This window comes from Opisthocomus hoazin, chromosome 1 (assembly GCF_030867145.1).
Source record: "Opisthocomus hoazin isolate bOpiHoa1 chromosome 1, bOpiHoa1.hap1, whole genome shotgun sequence".
NCBI lineage: Eukaryota > Metazoa > Chordata > Aves > Opisthocomiformes > Opisthocomidae > Opisthocomus > Opisthocomus hoazin.
This window is the reverse complement of record NC_134414.1, coordinates 103,724,376-103,746,570: the sequence shown is the minus strand read 5'-3', so window position 1 is coordinate 103,746,570 and position 22,195 is coordinate 103,724,376. Positions and strand designations below refer to the sequence as shown.

The following is a 22,195-nucleotide window of genomic DNA, read 5'->3' as shown; positions in this document are numbered from 1 at the left end:
GCTAGGAAGAGATGCAAGGAAGGGCGTAGGACTGTATCACTGGTTGCAGCTTGAGCACATGAGATGGGCAGCTACAGATGCAGCCCCAGAAAAAGGTAAAAAACCCAAGACCATCACAGCTTCTCCTTGCTCTGGGGGAGGAGGATGCCACTGTAGTCCTGAGAAGACTGTGGCTTGGTTACATTCTCCGCATCTCGCCCCGTCACGCACTTGCATGGTTTTGCACAGAGCCCCAAAGGCAGTGGCAAGGCTCCTCTGCTGTCTTCAGGGAGGGCGGTGAGTCACAGGTCTGGCTGAGAAAGGGCCGTGCGATTCAAGAAAATCAGCACACAGGGGAAGGGCAAGGTGATGAGGGAGGGAGCAACATCTCCGCCCTGCGCTCAGCCTTGCTAACAGCAACCAGCAAGGGTCTCGCACCACATCGCCTGCTCCGTCAGGCTGGGCTCAGCCCTGGACATGGGGGCAAGCCCAACTCTCTGTTGGCAAAAAGCAGCCCCTTTTGACACCCTGTTTCCTCACCAAGGAACCTGTCCAAGAGGGAAGAGAGGGGTAGGGCAATGAGGGTGGAATGGAACAAGGACCCGGCCCTTGGCATGGCACATCTCATGTTGCTCCCAGGAGGTTCAAGCTCAATGCCCACAGAGGAGTTGGCTCCCACCTCACAGTGCTCCTGTGGGGCTTTCCTCTCCATGAAAGCTGTTACTTCTGGTGTGATTTGCTCTGATTTCATCAAGCAATTTCAAGCCATAGGACAGGTGTTATCTGAGAAGCTGTTGCCCCAGACAGAAACCACCGTGTGAGAGATGGTCCCTGTTCTGACCAGGGCTTGGGAGTGTGTGGTGCCAGTGTTGTGCGGACTTTGGTGTGTGTTTCTGGGTCAAGCTTTTCCTAGGGATACAGCCTCTGGATAGGGACCTGGCTCTGTTTTAACATGTGGTAGTGGCTGTACTTGTTACGGTCCATACTACTGCTATCCCTCACCTCTGCAATGCTGCCTTTGGAGACAGCTTTTGTGGTCTGTGTCCAAGGTTTCAGCCTACCTGCACTCAGCCTTCTGAGTTGCTCCAGCCTTGGCACTGATTGCTCCTCTCTATGTGAGAAGAAGCGTAGGCAAGTAGCAGGGAGAGTCTTCCATCTCCAGTGCGGCACGTGTCTATGCAACTACATTGCATAAGGGCAGGTCATGATCTTGGTGGCCCAGGCACGGAGGCTGGTTGGAGTGAAACAAAAGCCCAGGTGAGGATAAGGATGGGTGGGAGTGGCAGTGGTGCTCCAGGTTCACACGAGAAGCGGAAATGCCTGCTGCTGAAATGACATCCCGTGAGAGCGGGGCATGATGGCACGCTGCCTGCCTGGGGATGGAGCCAGAGGCGGGCAAGGAGCAGCAGGTGAGGCCGGTGCTCTCCTCGATACACAACGCACCTGCCTGTGACAGGGGTATGGAGCTGGCACCGACTGACAAGAAAGAGAAAAAGGAAACTTCCTTCTGGAGCAGGAGTCTTCAAAGCCACTCAAAACACTGGTGGTTTTTAAAGAATAAGTGACGTAAAATTTCAATTGCTTTCATGAGAAACTTCACTCTATCTTTTTACAAATGTCAGGGGGACAGGGGGGGCTCTGTAATGCTCTTATGTGTTAATCCTAGATTGTGCTGCAAATACCAGCTTGGGTTAAGAATCTTCGGGTCTTCACCGAAATGAGTGGATGTAGGCTGCCCTGGAGGCAGGTGTCGAGAGGGGAGGTGGGCACGGCCGGGGAAGTGCCGCTCTGATGGGGAAGAATTTTCTCACAGGTGGGGGGCACATGGAGCTGAAGGATTCAACCAGTTCACCCCATCTTGGCACCTAATCAAATGCCCACAGAGTGTGAACAACGCCATTTGCAAACTAAATACACTTAACAGGCAGATTGCTAAGGCATGTGAACCAAAATCCCGCTATGCTTTTTTTTTCCAGTACAGATGCACTACAGTGAATTTTACTTCGGTGAATGCAATTAATTAAACTTCAGAGCATGTGGGAAAGCAGATTTAGGGACTTAAATAATTCTCTTGTGGTGGTTTCTAATGCAGACACCGCAGTGCTAAGCTGGTGAGGACAAATGCTTAGTTGCAAAATACTGTCTTTAACTTGAAAAGATTTCTCTCTTTCCACCATCCAAATCAACAGAACAGAAAGAACGGGTAGAAGAAATAGCAACCCATTGAATCTACATCATAGTCTTACTAACAAAAGGGCAAGGAGAAGCTCTTCTACTCACAAGGACCCTGCTTTTGACTTTTCTGTGAACCATGGGGACACAGGTTCACCTCTAGTAGTAGTTTTTAGAATCAGAGCTGAAGTTATACCTTTAACGTACAAGGGTTCTTAGTTGTAAAATCTAGCGCTTAGGGGCAAGAGAGAATTCCTAATGTGGTGTGTTCATATTGTGAAACTAATAACTGAACACTGGTGAAATGAGGAAACTGTTCTTGAAAGCTTCAAAGTAGTTTTTGTAGTAAGCAAAAGAAATAGTAAAGTCTTTGTCAGTTTCTGGACTTTTTATGCAACTTCAAAAAAATGATGTTGCTTCACTCCATTGGAATTCTCTTTAATTGGATCGATTTCATTACTTATGTACTTTAATAGATGCTTTTAGTACTACCTAGAGAATCTGAATGTTTTGTTTATATCTTAATAACTGAAAATATACATTCTTTTGATAAAGACCGTCAGCGAAGTTAATCTGTGGTGACACCTTGTGGGAAAACACAACCTCAGATTTACATGACTAAATAGGATCTGGTGTGATTGAGAGACAGCGAGAAGGAGCAACATTTTTTTGGTTTTGAACATGAATTCTCCTTCCATACACTTTGAAGCGATAGTAACATAGAAATTTATAGTAATGTTTGGGACTACTTATAGGCAGAACTGCTTGGAGAGACACTTGAGTCCAGTTCTTCTCAAAAGCAATATAAAAAAATGCTATGAATGTTTTGTTCCTGATTTTTCCTAAGCTTTTTCCTTGTTCCAGCATTGATACTGGTGCAAGGTTACTGTGCATTTCCGCTGACTCAGAAGAGTAGTTATGGCTATTCACTTTGCAAAATTTTAAATCATCAGGTGGGGAGTAAAGAAGTTTGGTAGATTTTTCACTGTCTCCTGAGAGCTTTGCTATTGAAATGTTCTGAAAAAAAAAGAATTTTTTTAGAAAGATTGTATGCAGCCGTTTATTGTGAGTTCAGAAAAATATATGGGTCTGGTCTTGATCTATCAGTGCTTTCTTTAATGAGTGATTAAAAATTAAAATGTTCATGACTCTTTGAACTTGAGAACAGCAAGAAAGCTTTGAACGAATGAAAGATTGCACTATGGGGAATAGGAAGAAGTTAGCAAATCACTGAATTTTGCAGCCCATTTTTTTGTGGAGACCACAAAGGGTCTGGAGAACACTTTGCGACTTTTGATTCTAACACCTAGTTAGAAAAAAACTTATGAGGAAAAACTGTGTAAAACCTCCAAATAGGATCTCTCCGAGCTTCCTGGGTTCTTGGGGAGGATACCCAGGAGGAAACACCTCCAACAAAAACAAAACCATATTGTTGCATGCATTTAACCTGATCCACCTGAAACGGCCTCCTTAATGGAACTACTTGTGTAATTAAGTGTTTTGAAAACCGGGGCCTAAATCTGTAGCATTTTGGTGTTCAGATACTGCTGAGCTGGCGGAAGAAGAAACAGAGATGCTACTAACACACATATGCCTTCTAACTCTCAGTAGGAATTTCTGTTGCAAATCTGTTTACAAAAATTTATAAATCAAATTTTGAGAGAACACATTTAAAATACAATGCCAGTATTTTTGTGTTTTAAAGCTCAGTTGTCCCTAAATTTGTCTGATACTAAGAGATCATTTCACAGGTGTTCTGGCAGGATTCTCTTGCCACCTGCGGGCTAGAAAGCTGAATAAATAATACACAGAGTGGAAAGTATATGCGATACAACCTATTATCCAATACTAGCTTATTCAAAAGAACCTTGCCAAAGCACCAGTCTTGATGCAAAACAGCAAGCTGGACATACTTAAAAAATGATCCCACAGACCTTGTTTTATGATCCCACAGAACTTGTGTCAGGAAGTTGTTAATTTATGACAGACTGTGGCATTCAGTTTAAAATCATGTGGTACATCGCTGTACTTGAGGATGGTTCAGAACCCGCTCCAGTGCAGGAGAGTAACAGTGCTGTTTAAAAAAAAAACCTCTGAAGAGCCCTTTATGGAAATATCCCTGGCCAGCAAAATCCTCTGCAATTTTGTGGGTGGGCAAATGAATCACAAACAGCTGCTCGCCTTCGCAGGGTGGAGCCAAGCTGTGTATTCAAGGCAGAAGAATAAGGAACACATATGTAAATCTCTTTTACGGCTTTTTTTTCCACTTTATGAACACAAGAAAGCTTCAGACTCTGTGGTCCTCTGTGCTGGGGTCTGACCCCAGCCTCTCTGCAGGGCTGAAATGCATGGACACCCGCATCTGCCCTGTAGTTTCTCCCTTCACTTTCCCGCACAGCTCAGCAGCGCTTCGTGCAGAGATCTTTGTGTCAGTGTCACACCTGGAGAGATGCTCTCAGCACAGAGAAGCAGATCACAGGTAACCTCTTTGCTGGGCCTACAGGCTGAACAAGGCAGGTTGCCAAAGACCCTTTCAAGGGACGTCATCTTTTGGGATACTGTACTGGTTTTGGTTGGGATGGAGTTAATTTCTTCATAGTATCTTGTACGGTGCTATGGTTTGGTTTTGTGACCAAAACACTGTTGATAACACAGGGATGTTTCAGCTATTGCTGAACAGTGATTTAACAGCTTCATGGCTTTTTCTGCTTCTCACACTGCCCTGGCAGTGAGTGAGCTGGGGATGCACAAGTTGTTGGAAGGGGACACAGCCAGGACAGCTGACCCCAGCCAACCAAAGAGATATCTCACACCATGTGATGTTGTGATCAGCAATAAAAGCTGAGGGAAAAAGGCGGGGAAGGGGAGGAGAGGGGGGGGAAATGGACACCGTTACATTTTCAGTGATGGCATTTGTCTTCCCAAGTAACCGTTACATGTGACGGAGCCCTGTTTTCCTGAGAATGGATGAACGTCTGCCTGCCGATGGGAGGCAGTGAATGAATTCCTTGTTTTGCTTTGCTTGTGCCCACAGCTTTTTCTTTACCTATTAAACTGTCTTTATATCAACCCATGAGTCTTCTCACTTTTACACCTTCCGATTCTCTCGCACTTTGCATTGTGGGGGAGTGACGGAGCGGCTGTGTGGGGCTGGGCTGCCTACTGGGGTTAAACCACAACAAGTACGTATGTGGGGAAGTCGTTGAATCAAGTATAAAAGCAATTGCCTGTCTTCTTAACCTGTTTTCTTCCCCTAACGTTTGATTTCTGACAATATTTCTAATGTGGTAAAAGACCCCAGGCTGAACACTTTTGAAAAGTACATGGCCAGTTTAAAAAACCCTACATTATGCTATACAACTAATTTATTGGCCTTTGAAAGTGGAGGCAAAAAAACACAGCCTGCTGGAATCCTTTCAGCACAATCCTGCTAGAAAAGAGGAACAATGTTCACTCATGTTTCACTGCATGTGGTCTTTTTAGTTTTTAGGCGAGAAAAGGCCCCAATACTGCAAGATTTCCCTCCTGCAGTCCCTCAAACTTGCAGGAAGTGAGAAGTCCTAAAATTTGACAGAGGCAATGTTGCCTAGATGTTGCACACATAGATCATAGTGCTCTGGAAAATGGCATAAATTTTCTCAGCATGAAGTGGATGAAAGAGGGGAAAGCTTGCTTTGTGCAACAGCTTATATAATAGGTCTTTATTCCCTTATCATCTGTGAATGTAAAATGGACCTCTCTCCAAAGATGTATAAAACATTCATATTTTCAAGTGGAAATAGGTGCATCCCAAGACCTTCTTGGTATGAGAAGAACTTGAGAAGCCTAAATGTCTCTTTTAGCTGCAATGAACTCTTGTGACCAGCTTCCTTGGCGACTGCAGAAAAAGTCCCATCTCTTGGGAGGTAGCAGCTCTGCAGGTGAAAAATGACCAGGTCTCCTGTTTTTCTAGGACATGTGGAGCATAGATATTTTCAGCACCATTTTTCATGTACAGCTTTATATGTGAGAGAGAATTACCCAACTCTTGACCTTGAACTCAGAATGTCTTCCATGTCATTAATATACCGATGTCAGGTTGGATGGGGCTTTGAGCAACCTGATCTACTCAAGATGTCCCTGCCCATGGCAGGGAAGGTGGACTAGAGGATCTTTCAAGGTTCCTTCCAACCCAAACCATTCTGTGATTTTTGATTCTATGATTTAAAGGCAAAAATATGGGCACCTAAACCAATATTAGATGCATATGTTAAAATGGTCTAATATTTTTAAATAATACTTGTACCAACTTTGGCGTACACTTTGGACACCAAAGTGAGAATCTAAAGATGAAAAATTGCAGTGAAAGCCTCAAACATTTACATCCCACATCATATCTTTGCATTCAGCACATCTTTTTTTTTTTAATTTTTTAGGAAGAGGTCTGAAAAAGGAGGGATCTCATAATATCTAAAGCAGTCTTTCTTCATTACTGAAAAGTGGAGAGGCAGAAGGATGAGAGAAGCTTAGCATACCTTTGTGCAACAAGCTATGGCAGGGGTTTCTCCCTCTCCAAGATAGGGATGAAGGAACTACTATTAACAAGTTTCCAAATTACCCGTATATCTGGAAAATACAGTGAAATGAAATGTCTCCTCCAACGAAAATACCAGTGGTTACCAAAAGGAACAAGCCACCTTCTTGGAAGCACTTTTTACCACATTAGGGACTTCCAGATGTTCTTCGTTTTCCTTGCTTGTATTCCAGACAGGATGCTCTTTTTTTGCAGTTAAACCACTGGAGGTCGCTCATGTACTAATAAGCAGTACAGTGCTGCAGGGGAAAAAATAATCTAAACTGTCCGAGAACGAACTCAGTTTGACCTGAAGATTACCTTAAAATGGAAGTGAGTTGGGAAACACGTTGTGTGGACATTTCTCGAATTTACAGTAGAATGTATTAAAACTGGTAAGTAAACTAGTGATTTTTAGGGGTTTTTTTTTAAAGACAGAAAAAACTAAGATTAGCAATCCAAATTTTCTTTGATCTAGCTACAGTAATAACTGAAATGTAAAACTTCTCTTTGCCAAAAGAAGCAAAGCCAGGAAAAGACAACCACCTCTAAAAACATGCACTGAAGTTACAATTGATGTCACAAGAAATTGCAAACAAAACGACATGTGAGATTGGAGGGGCAAGACTTCAGGGAAAATTTCTCACTATGACATTTCTGATAGGAGAAAAATTGCAGGAAGAAGTAATAAACTCTGTTTATATGACTTGTTTCCTTACTGCTGCTTTCTGTTAATCTACTTTTCTTACTGTCGAGAAAAGGAACTTGTTAAAATGTTTTCACTTTTTCCCCTAAACTAAAATTTTAGTGCAGATGTCCTGCTCCGAGGTGAAGAATAAAAAAATGCAGGCCTTGTTTCAGCAATAGCAGTACAACAGCTCTTGCCCCAACTGGGCCACAACCAGTTATTTTACTTCAAAAGCAAACTGCTGCTGGCTGGCGGCTCTCCACCTCAGGCTCCAGGCCCAACAACATTCCTATCAACATTCTCACAGTAAGAGAGAGTCAAATAAAGTGAGACAGATACATGTGTTAATAGTTAAGGTATTGGTTACATATCATCAGAGCAGCTTGATTCACCTGCAGAAGAGGAGAAAACATCTGTCCATGGCATTTAGTGCTTGTACAATACTTTGTGCGGGTCTGCCTTCCTTTGTATTTTTAACTTACTATTTACTCAATGCCATTTGATTCTGGGGGCTTCTAGGGTGCCAGCAGTCTCCCGCTGGCTGCTTCCCAATTGACAGGTTCTTGATTTAAAAGGAGCTGCATATTCATTAGTTAGCTGCCTGCTGATTAGGGGGTGCTGGACTGGACTATATCTGCTGTGTGGGGATGCATATTCAGCTGGGAGATGGGAAATCCAGCAAGCAGAGCTTTTGGTAGTTTTTGTGGGTGCTGGGAAGAGATAGAATCTCTCTTGCAAACAGTACGGGACTGTGCAACACCAGTGTTGATGAGCTACTGGGCCTGATCTCCAGCATCAGTGAAGAAAGTATCCTTGGCACGTCAGTGGTGACAGCCCTAGACAGGGCTCGGGCAGGGAGATGTTGTGTCCGGGTCTCTCGCTGGGGCTGTGGAAACTGGCGAAGGGTCTGGAGAACAAATGTTATGAAGAGGCTGAGGGAACTGGGGCTGTTTAGTCTGGAGAAAAGGAGGCTCATGGGAGACCTTACGGCTCTCGACAACTACCTGAAAGGAGGTGGTAGCGAGGTGGGGGTTGGTCTCTTCTCCCAAGTAACCAGCGATAGGATGAGAGGAAATGGCCTCAGGTTGCATCAGGGGAGGTTTAGATTGGATATTAGGAAAAATTTCTCCACTGAAAGGGTTATCAAGCATTGGAACAGGCTGCCCAGGGAAGTGGTTCAGTTACTGTACCCGGAGGTATGTACCCGGAGGTATGTGGTGCTCAGGGGCATGGTTTAGTGGTGGACTTGGCAGTGTTAGGTTAATTGTTTGACTTCATGATCTTAAAGGTCCTTTCCAACCTAAGTGATTCTATGATTCCATGAAAACGGAAGCAAAAAAAGACTACAAAGGAAGAATTTAAAAACACTGCACTGGTGTGTTAGGAAAGAAAAATTCAATTTGAGTTCAAACTGGCAAGGAGAGATTCAGGGCCTCAAGAAGGGCTTCTACAGCTACATGAAAATTAGAAAAATAAACAAGGAAAATGGAGGCTTGTAACTGGTGATCTAGTGACAGGGGATCCAGATAGAGCTGGGAAGCCCAACCCTGTCTTTGTCTTCACAAGCAAGGCCCCCACGTCTCTGTGCCCAGCAGCACGGTTCAAGGAAAAGAAGACCTACCGGTAGCGGGAAAAGATTGAGTTTGCTTCTGCAAACTTGTGAGGACACAGCTTCATGAATCCAGAATAACCCCGTACTGATCTCAGCAGCTGACTACCTGCTCCATGGAATAAAGTTGTCATGAGACTACACACTCTGAGATCCTTAAAGTTTCAGAGATATGTATTCCAGACAGAAAACAGTGACAGCAAGGTTTATTTAAATTATCTTAACTCAGCCTTTTACAAATAAAAATATTGCAGGTTCACCATAATAAATGATTCACTCTGAAACTTCCCTGTTTTGACTCTTGGTCTTCAGTTATATCCAATTACTCTGTTTCCGATGATTCATCCTCCTTGTCCTCTAAACTAGTAGTTCCTGTGGAGGTGAAGGAAAGACAGGACACAGAGATGCATTTTATTAAAAAATACTGGAAAGTAATCCTAGTAACCTAAAATATAATTCTAGGACTATGCTCTCTACCTCAGTCATCTTTCCCATTGCCTTTCACTGACAATACTTGAATTTGTTATACTTTGTTTGTCAGCTGCCAGACAGACTCGGTACACACATATTGACTGCCAGCCAGCCCATAAGTAACTCTGGAATAGCCAAAGAACGTCTCCTATTCAGGCAAGTATCATAAGAAAGATGGAGCAAGAAGGATGGAATTCCTGTGTGGAAAAAACGATGGTAAATAGGACAGAGAATACAAGGCTGCAAGATAGCAGATTTTGTTACATCTGCTCTTCACAGTATGTATATTTTCTTCAAATCATTTATGCTCACTATAACTTGATCTTGCTAAACATAAAGACCAGGGGAACAAAATGTCGCCTAATTAATTATGGATCTATACGTATGCTGAAAAATGTATAAAATCCAACTCTTTGATTCTAGAAACAAAGAGCTGGAAGGAACTTGAGGACATCTATCACATTCCTATGTTCTTATTCATTGGAATCTGCATCTATGCTGTCTCTGACAGACAGTTGGGTCCATTTGTTCTCTTTTGTTTTTTAAAAAAAAAAAAAAAAAACAAAAAAAAACCAGCACAAAAAACCAATGGGAATACCAGAACTGCTTCGTTGTGGTAGGCCAGAGAAATTGTTAGAATCAAGTTCAGTCAAAAATGGTTATTTGAGTCCAAGACCCTTTGAGACAAACCAGGCTCAATGAACTTTTGCCAAATCCAAAGCAGAGCTATGCAGGAAACCTGCTTAGATTTCTGCTGGATCTGATCCAAGCCCAGGGTTCCTGTGAGATGTCAGTCCTATACACCAGATCAGCTAGCTGGCTAGTCTTCCCCAAAGCAGGAGTGCACCTTCAAAGGTGGTGGGTAAAAAAATCAGAGCAAATGAACTAGGAAATTTCCAAGAGATGACCTAAATGTTTAGTGTATACCTCCAGGCATTGTCACACAGTTTAATAGTCTTTCTGATCCCTATGGATAGTGCTTTGCTTTGATTTATTGGAAAATTGACTGATTACAAATGGATAAATTTATGTTTTTATATATCAGATATGTAAGCCTGTAAATGTTAACACTTAACAAACAACACAACTGGGTGAAGACCTATTGGCTAAATAAGAGTAAACATAGATGCATCCTTTTGTTGCTTCTTAGCAATTTTGCATTTAAAACAGGCTTCTGAACTGCCTGGAAGAAAACTTGAGCATCTGAATTAAAAATCTCTTTGATTTGTAAGAGAAACAAATCAACCAGACACTGTCCAAACCATAGTGCATAACAATACCTAAAATATCCTTCTTCAGGTTTGTTTTGCCTGCTTTTTCACTTCAGTGGAGAGAACACGAGTACACAGTCGTATTCATAACAGAAAAGCGGAGTGTTCAAAAGCCCCTGAATTTCTCAGGTCTGAAATCTTCTCCCTCATTTTTGTACAAAAAAAAAAAAAAATTTGCAAATGCAATCACTTACAAAACCAGCCCTGCAAGTGCTGTCAACTGTACATGCATAGATAATGCTGCAAAGAAGTGTCACTTCTAATTTGTACTGTTACAGTATATGAACCTGACTACTCAAAACCAGTTTATATCTATAGAGGACTGCCCTCCTTAGGAAAAGTAGAGATTCCCATGATCTCTTGAGCTTGGTAATGACTTCTCAAAGGCAGTGTGACTTCAGCTGATTGACATACATCATTTCAAATCCTGACTGCTAATTGAAGAATGGGCACACATGCCCCACTCCTCACCTTGATCCTCCTGATCTTTGTTTTCTTCTTCCTCTCTGCTTCCCTCGTCTTCCTCTCCAGCATCTCCTGCTGGGCTAAAAACTTCACTGGATACTTCATGAAGAGAAGGCTCATCATCTCTACCCTCAGCGGACTCATCAGTGACTGAAATACAACATATTAGAAATACTGAAGAAAATTGACTTCTATAAATTTGCACTCAGCCATTGTTGTCATACAGTAGCTAATATCTCCTGCCGAAGTCTGAAGTATTTACTCACATGAGCATAAAATCTTCTGTAACAGTTTATAATCAAGTTTGTATAACAGGATATGATATAGACGGAAATGATTCACAGGCTTCCTAAGACAGTTGTATCTCATTGTGCTATGTGAGATAAAAGAGACATATATACATTGTGCAGTTTATGAACTGGCTTGGAAGTTCCAAACATTCAATATGTGGTAAACTGCAGGGAAAAAAAACAAAAAAAATCCTCTCACACCACTCAATACCAAACCCGAAAAACACCTTTTCAGGGATAGTCAAAGCGTGGAGTTTCCAGCTGTCCAGCAGAACAAACCTGCAACTGATGGCATTTTCTCCTCTTCAGTTATTGCTGCTCTTTCTTCCACTGCTTCTGCTGCTGCTGCTGGGGAGGCTTCTCTAGGAGAAGGTGGGTTTTCCCCATGGGGGGTCCAGAGTGTTAATTTGGTAATTTCTGATGCTTTCCATTTTGGTGCAACAAGTAATGAGGGTTCCTCCTCTTCTTCTCCCTCTCCTTTATCCTAGAAGACAACGCATGAAATCCAGCATCTCATCTTAAAGGTATTAAGGGAGTAACTAAGGTGATGATTTTGTGCGCTAGAACCTCTTTATTTGGGCTCAAAATGGCAATGACATTGCCTGTTAAGGTATTTACAGGTGGAGGAACTTCAGCAAATCTTGGAAGATAACTACACTTTGAACCTTGATGAAGTCAGTTTACTACTAATGACCAATGCTTGCCAGCTTGCTTTCTCTAAGGTAAGATTTTGTCTCTCCCTCAAATAGGATTGCTGTGAGGGGCCTATGAACCATGTCTTCTCTTCTGTGCCTATCTACATTACAACAGCGGCAAATGAGACCTGATGCTCTGTCTGGTAGATGCTATGCTGTGTATCTATTTCACACAGGAACAGAGTGGCAAAACAGCTCTTTCTGCCCCAATCTTTGCTTAGGGAAGACCTTAGAATGGATCTAGGAAGCAGTAAGGTACTGTACAAAGCTTAAGTTCTTGAAATTTGAAGATAATTTTTTTATTCAAAAAATCATGCTTTATTTTATCCATGTATGAAGGTATCTTAGTAATGGAATCATTGTCTGTACTGCATGCTAATTCCTTTTAATTTCTTTTTAAATGGGCCTTGTTCTGCAATTACTTCAACTAAAGCAAAGAGGCAAAAATTAATCCTACTTTAGTGACAGCACTGTCCCTTGCTTTACACTGTTACTATAGCATTCAAAAGAGAAGAAATTGTTGTTCCTGAGAGTAATGATTTTCAGAAGCCGAGTGCTTAACCTTGGGTTCTTAAATTCATGTTTAAACTCCTGTATCAATGGCCTAATATTTCAAAATCAGCACACCCAACAGCTCCCAGCTGAACTGAGGATACTAAAAACACATTAATTTGGATACTCCTATGAATCTGATACTTAATTTGAGAATCTCTTGCTTTTAGCCAAAAAAGCAAAACAGTCTCTATGTTTTGCAAATCTCTATCACTAATGATAGGATTTTTTTTTACTGTTATTCCGTCCTTGTCTTAAGAAACAATTGCTGCATTGGAGAATTTTCAGAGTGTGTAATGGTAACTAACGTTTCGGACAACAGAGGTAGAAAATTCTAAGCGAAAATGTGGCATATTTTCTTGAAATCAACATAGCAATATTGATGTATTTCTTATTTCTGTAGCTATTTTGCACCATACTAATCAGAAACTTTTCAAAACATTTGTGCATGAAGGAGAAGGAAAATCGGGCTCTGATCTCAGCTGCTCCCTACAATTTTTAGGAGCTGTGGATATTAAGCTCCTAACAGGACCAGGAAAACAATGGGATAATTTCCACCAGATTCATGTTTTGGAAATTTACCTTTTATACACACAGCATCAAGCATTTCAGAAATGTAAGAAGAATATTTTTCATTGTATTCTGGTGTTCAGAACAAAGTGGAATACAGGCTCAACGCACAGACAAATATATCTACATTCTGCTGCTGTTTGAAACTTCAGATGTTTTAGGGAAGTCCTTATTCTTCTAAATTTTAAACAGAAAAGGACTCCTGTTTGCAAGTAGAGCAAAAATCACACCTTGTACTTATCAAAGCTTACACAGTACAGAAGCTAAAGCAAAAAGCAAAATGAAACCTCATTTAGTTCTTAAAAATGCATGAGTTTCTACCCTTTTTTGACTGGTTAGATCTACCTTAACATCAGTATCTACAAGGCATTTTATAGATTACTCCACAATAGATTCGATTTACTGAGTTCTCTCATATTCAGTACAATCTGCACTACTTCTTTTACCTGCTCTGATTCTACGTATTCACCATGCTGTTCACATCCAATATCAAAAACATATTTGCCAGGACCTACAGGCTGCACAAAGATACAAAAATGTCATCAAAACTATAAAGTTAGTACCTGCTAAGCAGATAAATGTAAAATATGCTTTACTACAAAATTCTTACAGAGGTCAATAACGATATAGTTTGAAAGCAAAGTTGCAGAGAAACTTGGCTTTCTGTCCTATAGATTAATTCAGTTTCAGATGTTGCATTTATGGTACAAGAAGTGCTACAAAAGATCAAGAGCCTAGCTTCTTATTTTAAGTGGAAACAGATCATATTAAGGCAATTGCATGCTAACTGTTCAGATGAATAGAGAATTTCCCAGCACACTTACATTGCCATTCAAAAACTTGCCCTTAAATCTGTGGTTTAGGTGGATAAGTTCAGCTTGTCCTTCCTGGATTCCATTTACCCAGCCACCAACATACTTAGATCCTGTGTCTTTATAGACATATGTACCTTGCCCGTGCCTAGGGAGAAAATAATAATTTTGCTTTATAATACCAAATATTAAGAATTTAGGATTTTATTATACTTAAGATATTAAAACTAAACTAAATAAAAATTATTGAAGTAGCTGAAATGACTCAAGTTGAACTAAATTGCCAAGGTCATCCAGTAGCCCTTGATTTGCTGCAGTCATACACACTTTGAAAATAACTTTTGCATTTTAATGTCATTGGGTGACTTGAAACATCACTCTAAGAATGAAACAAACCTGTTGTGATTAAACCATTCTCCTGTATAGGTGTCTCCATTTGCATATGTATACTCTCCATAGCCATGTCTCTGGTCATTCACCCAGTTTCCTTTAATGAAAATGTGATAAAACCAGAGTGAGACGTGGTGTATCTCATTGTGTGATATAGTAGTCTGTTTGTAAAGTTATTGCATATGAATTATTGGAGAAGGAAGAGAAAGCTATGACACCATTCTTATTCCTTACACCGTTCCTTACTCGAAGCCCTTGTTGTTTTTTATTGTCTGTCCCTCTTCACACATATTTATGCAGCTGCCTGACCACCCTTTCATTTTGACCATCACAGTCTGTCTCCATTATCACTATCCATTATCAGTATGAGCACAAGAAGCTGTGTAACATTCTGCTCCTGTCTTTAAATTTGGTAATGTATTACAGTCGCATTAGATAATGCGACTTATCCACTCATATAAAAAGAGGGACTACTTTAGTTCAACTCGTTTGCTTAAATTGTCCTGTCAGTCAGGGGACATATATACTCAAAAGGATGCTAGATTGTGTGTCTTAATTATTCGTCTATTCAAACTTATGAGGACTTGAAAAAAAAAAAAATCTGTTATATATGCTCCTGTAAGGCAAGACTGGGCTACTCTTTTTGCTCTCTGCTTCTAGCCCTCACAATGTGAATGTTCCTTCTTGCCTAGCTTAGAAAGCAGGCGGGAGGAATATTGTCCCTTGAAGCCTAACTGATATTCAGCGTGTTTCAGGTGCTCTCCTGGAAGTAGAGAAACAATGCGAGTTTCAACTTGTTCGAACTCCAGAGGTATCCCCATCCCTGAGTAAGTGCTCTAATCAGTAGACTGCTCTTTAAGGATGGACCTAATAAAGTCCTAAAATACTTCATACCGAACACATCTGTGGTTCTAATCACCATTCAGAAATAAGTAACTATATTCTCTTCTACCGAGATTGCACTGATATGTAGAAGCTACTTAATATTTCTCAGGACTTGGAACACTCCACTTGAAAGGAGGACATGACAAAAATAAACCACTACTAAATACCACACTTCTCATGACGATCGACATAAATCCCTGTAAATAAAACCTACACTTCTCAGAGCTTCTAGTAAAAAAGCAATAAAAGGAAAACATTTCACACCAAATTTATCTTCTTACAATAATACATTCTCCAATTCACTATCTCCTTGCATTCAGTGGGGGGGAGGGTGGGCAGGGGTGAGGGGAGAATGTGTCGTTTCAGTTACAGAAATCCTTGCAACCGTGTTCAGTGTTGTACCTTCATATTTTGATCCATCTGGATAAAAAAAAATACCCCGGCCATGCTTTTTGTTTTGAAGATATGCTCCAGTGTAGCAAGCACCATTTCGGAATCTGTAGGTCCCCTGAAACGTATTCGGTACAGACAAAATACTCGTCAGTTCTCACTCTTGTTTCGATACGGAGCCCAAAGTAACAGCACTGCTGAAATACAAGCACAGCCGCTGTCTCCTGCCACTTCCATCTTACCTGTCCGCTTCTGAGACCGTGCTCATACTCTCCGTCGTAGGTGTCACCGTTGGGCAGTTGTGCTTTCCCACGCCCGTGTCGCTCACCTTCCGAATTGCGCTCGCCATCATACTCCTGATCCAATCGGGAAAAGAATTGTTTAGGAGGGCTAGGCCTGACCGAAACTAACCTCGTTAGACAGAGGAAAGCAGGTGTTTGCCCGAAGCTGCTCCAGTTGGGCTGGAATCTGAGACGCCTGGAGCACCTTCCCAACAGAGGCTCTGCTTACGCAGGCCCTGTCGCCAGACCCCGGCACCCGGGGGCTTTCCTCGCTTCCCCACACACTCCCGCCAAGTACGGGGGGCCGGTTTGCACCCACCGGAGTGAGTCGAGCAGGCCCCGAAACCCCCGCGCCCGCGGAAGAGGCGCCTCGGGAGCTCTCTCAGGCCGCCACACCGTGCTTGGGACCCCGGCCCTGAGCCGCTTCCCGCCCCGCTCCTCCCCCGCGCCCTCGGCGGCCGGTGCTCCCGGCGGGGACGGGCCCCCCGCCCGACCGCCCCGGCGGACCCCCAAGTCGGCCTCGGGCTCCTCGGGCTCCTCCGAGCTCAGGTCCGACATGGCCGCGGCGTCGCCGTCGCCGTGGCAAACGAGGCTCGCGGGAGGGGGGGGGGGGGCCGGCGCTGCTGTCCCGGGTGCTGAGAGCATCGGCAGGCCCCGCCCCTCGCCGCGCGGCCGCCGCCCGGTCGAGGCGAGGCGCGAGACCCCTCAGTCTGCTGCGAGCTCCCTGCAGTCTGGCCTGCAAACGATAATTTTCTCTTTTTTCCTGTTTAATGATGATAGAATCATAGAATCACAGAATGCTTTGGGTGGGGAGGGCCCTTCAGAGGCCATCTAGCCCAAACCCCCCGGCAGTGAGCAGGGACATCTCCAACCAGACCAGGTTGCTCAGAGCCCAGTCCAACCTGGCCTGGAATGTTTCCAGGGATGGGCCATCTGCCGCCTCTCTGGGGAACCCGTTCCAGTGTTTCGCCACCCTCATGGTAAAAAATTCCTTCCTTACATCCACCCTAAATCTACCCTCTCTTAGTTTAAAGCCATTGCTCCTTGTCCTGTTGTGACAAGCCCTGCTGAAAATACTTTCCCTATCTTTCCTATTGACCCCCTTCAGGTACTGGAAGGCCGCAGTAAGGTCACCCCGCAGTGTTCTCTTCTCCAGGCTGAACAGCCCCAGCTCTCTCAGTCTTTCCTCAGAGGAGAGGTGTTCCAGCCCTCGGATCATCTTTGTGGCCTCCTCTGGACCCACCCCAACAGGTCCATGTCCTTCTTGTGCTGGGGGCTCCAGAGATGGATGCAGGACTCCAGGTGGGGTCTCACCACAGCGGAGTAAATGGGCAGAATCACCTCCCTTGCCCTGCTGCCCACGCTTCTCTTGATGCAGCCCAGGATACAGTTGGCCTTCTGGGCTGCGAGCACATGTTGTTGGGTCATGTACAGCTTTTCATCCACCAGTGCCCCATTACGTTCAGAAATTCCAGACCATGGATCTTATCTTTTTGGTTTATATCTGAACACTTTCAGTCTGACGAGCCTCATTCAGCCGCTCAGCAGACCAGATGCATTCCCTCTGCACAGCTGGGTGAATCCCACTGGAAATTTAGCACACTCCTTCAACTGGAGCCAAGCGGCCGAGGGTGTCCAGCTCCCATCTCTGAAATCCCATGAGATTCCTGCCCGCAGCTGGCGTGCCAGCCCACAGTGCAGCTGGAGACAGAGGCCCCATGCGAGAGGGCTCCTTGAGCGGCGTCGCTGTTAGGGGCCAGGCTCCGCATTTTGGGGCATTCTGAGGAGATTCCACTCCTTTCCACACAAAGTGCAGCACAATGGTCCATGTGGGTGATTTGGGGGTCAGGGCAGAGGTGGGGAAATGCTCCGGCACTGAACACTTCTGGACCTCAGGCACTGGAAGTCATCAAATCACTGTGTAGTCCAGCCCAGAAAATCTTGTGTTTCTGTGTAAAAGAATGGAGCGCAAGTTAACTGCTCACGTTATTTTTTCTAAATTGCACTGAAGTGCTATGGTAACTGGGGTCCTGTGCAGTTCCAGCAGAGTTACTAGTGAGACAGCAGAACGATGAGTCAGCCAGGTTTTTACATCACTTAACCATCTTCATCTTTCACACATACAATCACTCTTACTTCCACTAAATTTTTTCTTCTCCTTTCGGTAACTATAATTCTCAATGATCTTAATGTGTACGAAATTCTCTGTATCCTGACCTTTCTCCAAACCCCTCTACTCTGTCAGGCTCAGCAGTGATCTACATAACTCTGATGACAAGTTCAGTCACCTCAGCCAGTCAAGAGCCTCCTGTACTAATATGATTACAGCTACATCAATGCAGGGAGGAAAGAGAAGGGCTCTGCTTTCTCAAAAGGCCAAGAAGAGTGGAAGGGAATAGCTCATAAGGAACAGGAGAGAGGATAGTATATCATAGCCATCCTCGGTCCGTATTAAGCAATAATAATACCCCATATGGAAAAGACCTGTTTTGCATTTCGTGTCTCTTTTTTTTTAATGTTTCTTATGTGAGCTACAGTATTCAAAATCTATCACTCTTTAAAATGATCTTGTTTGCCTCAATGCAAGGTAGCGCTTTGTTAGTCTTTACAGAGGAAAACCACACAATCATAGAATCATAGAATGGTTTTGGTTTGGAAGGGACCTTAAAGATCATCTGGTTCCAACCCCTCTGCCATGAGCAGGGACATCTTCCACTAGACCAGGTTGCTCAGCGCCTCGTCCAGCCTGGCCTTGAACATTGCCAAGGAGGGGGCATCCACAACTTCTCTAGGCAACCTGTTGCCCTAAAATCTACCTTGGCTAAGGAAGTTGTTGGTGACAGCATTACGGCTCATGCCCACCTGCTGCAGATGTTGAGGACGAGTTGTCTTGCTGAACACAAGTAGCACTTCACTTCCCTGCAAAGCTGCGGCTGCACAGTGCTTGCAAGACAGTGGTGGGACTCAGGGCCTGGCGGTGACACAGGAGTCAGGTAAACTGCCTCGCTAACTCTTTGCACAGTAATTTAGTGGCCGAGGTTTCACAAGAGGACACATGTGAGGATATGTGTGGAGGAAAGCAGTTTGCTAACCAAGCACTGGGCAAAGGAGGTGACGCTTCTGAGGCAGCAAAAGGAGTTGTAAGTGGTTGGATAATGTGGTGGAGGTCACCTTATACCCTAGGTCAAAGCTTTACCACCCAAACCAGAAGAAAAAAAGGGTCATCTCTGTACCGAGATACACTATATATTCAGGTAGCTGTCTTAGTTTTCATAAGTAGGAATCTAAATAGCTAGTATGTAGATAATAAATAAATAGTATTTATGTATTGAGCTGTGTCACTTATGTGGCATATGTGTCTTCTTGTTTTCAGTTAGGCAAAGATGAAAAAGGAAGAGAATTATTGCTAAATACCATCGTGTAACTCATAGGAAGTGTTTGGGCTTCCGAGTTAACAGCCAGTTACTAATTTGAGAGTGCTTTCCATTTGAAACATTTAAGAACAGTGAAATTAAATTTTGTTAGCTAGCAGAGCATTAAGAAGCTATACATTTATTAACTCAAATTTGTATGATTATTTCTTTTTCCTGCACTTCCTCTGCACTTAACTAGGGAATCTTGATTTGCATAATGACCGTACTGTTAATAAGTAACTGCAGGGTATGAAAACTACTGCTCCGATTGCTTACCTCCTGCAGAACTGGATATGAGTGCACATTATCTGAAGCATAGTCTGCTTATATCCTCCTTTCTCACTCTTGACGATGCCTAAGTTTCTTCTTTCACTTAAGGTTGGCTAAATTCCTTTATCTATAACAAGGTAATGTCTTAATCATAAAACTGGTTACTTAGTCTGCAAGTAGCATGTTAATTCTAAGCAGACACTGTGGCTCAGAGTTGTGAGGCAAAACACATTTGGGATGCAGATAGAGGTACTCCCTGCTAAACTCAATGACAAAAATAACCGGGTATGTCTTTTGGCTTCAGAGTTGATGTAGCCCTGTGATGCAAACCGGGCGCAGTGACAAGCCATCAGAGCCACCTCCCCTAATGATCACTGACCGCTCTTGCTCTATGTATTGTTTCAGAGTCCTGAAGGAGGACAGGGTCTGAAGGAAGAAGAGTTCATTTCCTCAGAGAGTTTATTTCCTGAGGAAATGAACTGTTGCTCTGTAAAATTTAAACTGCTCTGAACCGAGAAAGGGCAGGTAGCGCAAATCTCTGTATGGCAGGATCACACAGCTTGACCTAGATGGGGGAGGCATCATTTAAATTTTTCTGTACCTGGAAACTGCCTTGTGAGGAGAACTATAGCTTATAGAGATGCATATGATTAATGACAAGGAGGACATATTTTGTAGTTTCTAGTCTTTCAGTTACGTTTGGGTGCGTTTCAATACCAGATTCGAGTTAAGCTTGAAGTACATTACTATTGCAAACAGGGCTGCTATCACCCTTGTTTTCCTGTTCTTTTTCCTTTTCCAGCAAAGGACCAACATAATACCACAAATATTCTTAAGGTCCTGCTGATATTGTATATAAAATTCATTTGGCAAAAGGCCTGAGAGGGTTAGTGGATGTGCTAACTACCTGTTCTGCTTTTACTGCTGGCTCAGCTGGCAGCTGTCGGCACCAACTGCCAATCACCCTGGCAGGAGAGGGCAGAAGCTGCCGTAGCTGCGAGCTGGTTTGTATTTTGAGCAGAAGCCCCATGAGGAGAGAGAGCTCCAGAGAAGCCTCCGGAGCCAGAGGTGCTTACAAACAGAGCGAGACAGTGACACAGCAAAGCAAAAGGCTGCTGGGCACCGGACCCCATAAGGTACCTCCCGTAAGAAGGGACAGCCCTGGCCCTCCTTTAATCCTGCTTTGCAGGTCCTCACGTTCAATTTAGCCAGAGAGCTTCTCTGTAGGGAGGAATGGCCAAAAGGCACTTCCAAGGCCCACTATGCTCCTGGATCTCTTTGGACTTTACCCTGTGCTAGGAGGGGGGAGACTGTTGGCAGCGCAAAGGTTTGGCAGGGAAAACGCCGCTGTGCCAGGTGTGGCCTTGGGGCTCCTTCCAGCGCTGAGCTTTGAAAACACACATTGCACCATGAACATTAGAAACGACAGGACTGTTTGTTCACCCTTACACTGCAGTCAGTGCCTCGCTTCGAAAGGGTGATAAAAAACCAGCAGGGTACACACATTACCTCTGAAGTGGTAAGGGTAGCGTACTTGTTAATTTACGCTAGGTGCACTTCGGCATTCCTGCCCTCTGGGAGCTCTCTGCTCCCTGCCCCTGTCCTACCACACACCCTTCTTCCAGGGGCAATGCCTTTGTGAACCAGGTTTTCTCCACTCGGCCAGCAACGTGGCTCCAGAGAGCTGTCTTCTCAAATTCTACTATCAAAATCAATAGGGAGAGTGGAGGTAATCTGCCTGATTCACGGGTTGGTTTCCTCACTTTACCTACGGGTCAATCATTACTGACAGAGCTGGTTACTTAGTGAGGGCCGGTCCTCGGGCACTCAGGTCAGTTTGAGTTTTTCCTCTGGGCTAAGTTAGAGATGCAAATGACTATTTATTGCTCTGGGTAAGGGAAACCTGAGCAGGATTTTGTCTTTTGACAGGAATTTAAATAACAGAAATGTGTCAGGAAATACTTTGTTGTTTCTTAGAAGACAGTCATTTACAGCTTTTTCCTTATAAAAGCTAAAACCACAGTGTAGTGTTCTGCATGGTCAGATACTAGCAAAGTGTAAACTGGAGGTGTCAGGAAAAACTTAATGAAATCAGCTCTCTTCCTCGTGAAACTTAAATATAAACCAAGTTTGAAATAATAAATGCATTTTTAAAACCCCAGCCTTTTGGAGGAAAACTGTGGGATTAGGGAATTAAAATAATGTTCAAAGGAGAGTTCTTTTTTGGGAATATACATTTCAGGTTTTTTCTATTATTCTGTAACATATACAGTCAGACACACTTAAAGAATTCAAAACATTTTCTTAGATTATGGGAGCTAACAGTGGACAAAGTGGAATTTACTGTCACTAACTTCAAGCTATTGGGTTTTTTCCTCCAATTCAGAATGAAGCCAGATTCTGAAATGTCAAAATCCTTTGCAAAATGGAAACGTCTCTC

The 22,195-nt window shown here is 43.3% G+C and overlaps 1 protein-coding gene across 2 annotated transcripts; it reads right to left on the bottom strand.

The window, feature by feature from the left end:
- Positions 1-9,210: 9,210 nt before the first annotated feature.
- RSPH1 (radial spoke head component 1) lies at positions 9,211-16,656 on the bottom strand. Of its 2 annotated transcripts, XM_075443982.1 has the most exons (9): positions 16,580-16,656; positions 16,034-16,147; positions 15,804-15,909; positions 14,523-14,613; positions 14,139-14,274; positions 13,761-13,832; positions 11,777-11,981; positions 11,214-11,357; positions 9,211-9,372 (listed from the first exon to the last, which is right to left on the bottom strand). In XM_075443982.1, the coding sequence occupies exons 1-9, from the start codon at positions 16,628-16,630 to the stop codon at positions 9,323-9,325; spliced, it is 969 nt and encodes a 322-aa protein (XP_075300097.1). In that variant the 5' UTR covers positions 16,631-16,656; the 3' UTR covers positions 9,211-9,322. The 2 variants fall into 2 exon arrangements, with proteins under 2 accessions (XP_075300097.1, XP_075300176.1); XM_075444061.1 differs by lacking the exon at positions 13,761-13,832.
- Positions 16,657-22,195: the final 5,539 nt, after the last annotated feature.

Excerpts from the sequence above, each read along its gene's own strand:
- RSPH1 (XM_075443982.1), bottom strand. The coding sequence starts at position 16,630 with ATGTCGGACCTGAGCTCGGAGGAGCCCGAGGAGCCCGAGGCCGACTTG. Across the intron at positions 14,614-15,803 it reads AGATGGATCAAAATATGAAG|GAAACTGGGTGAATGACCAG; the intron begins GTACAACACTGA and ends TTTTCATTAAAG. Across the intron at positions 11,358-11,776 it reads GAAAATGCCATCAGTTGCAG|TCACTGATGAGTCCGCTGAG; the intron begins GTTTGTTCTGCT and ends GTTGTATTTCAG.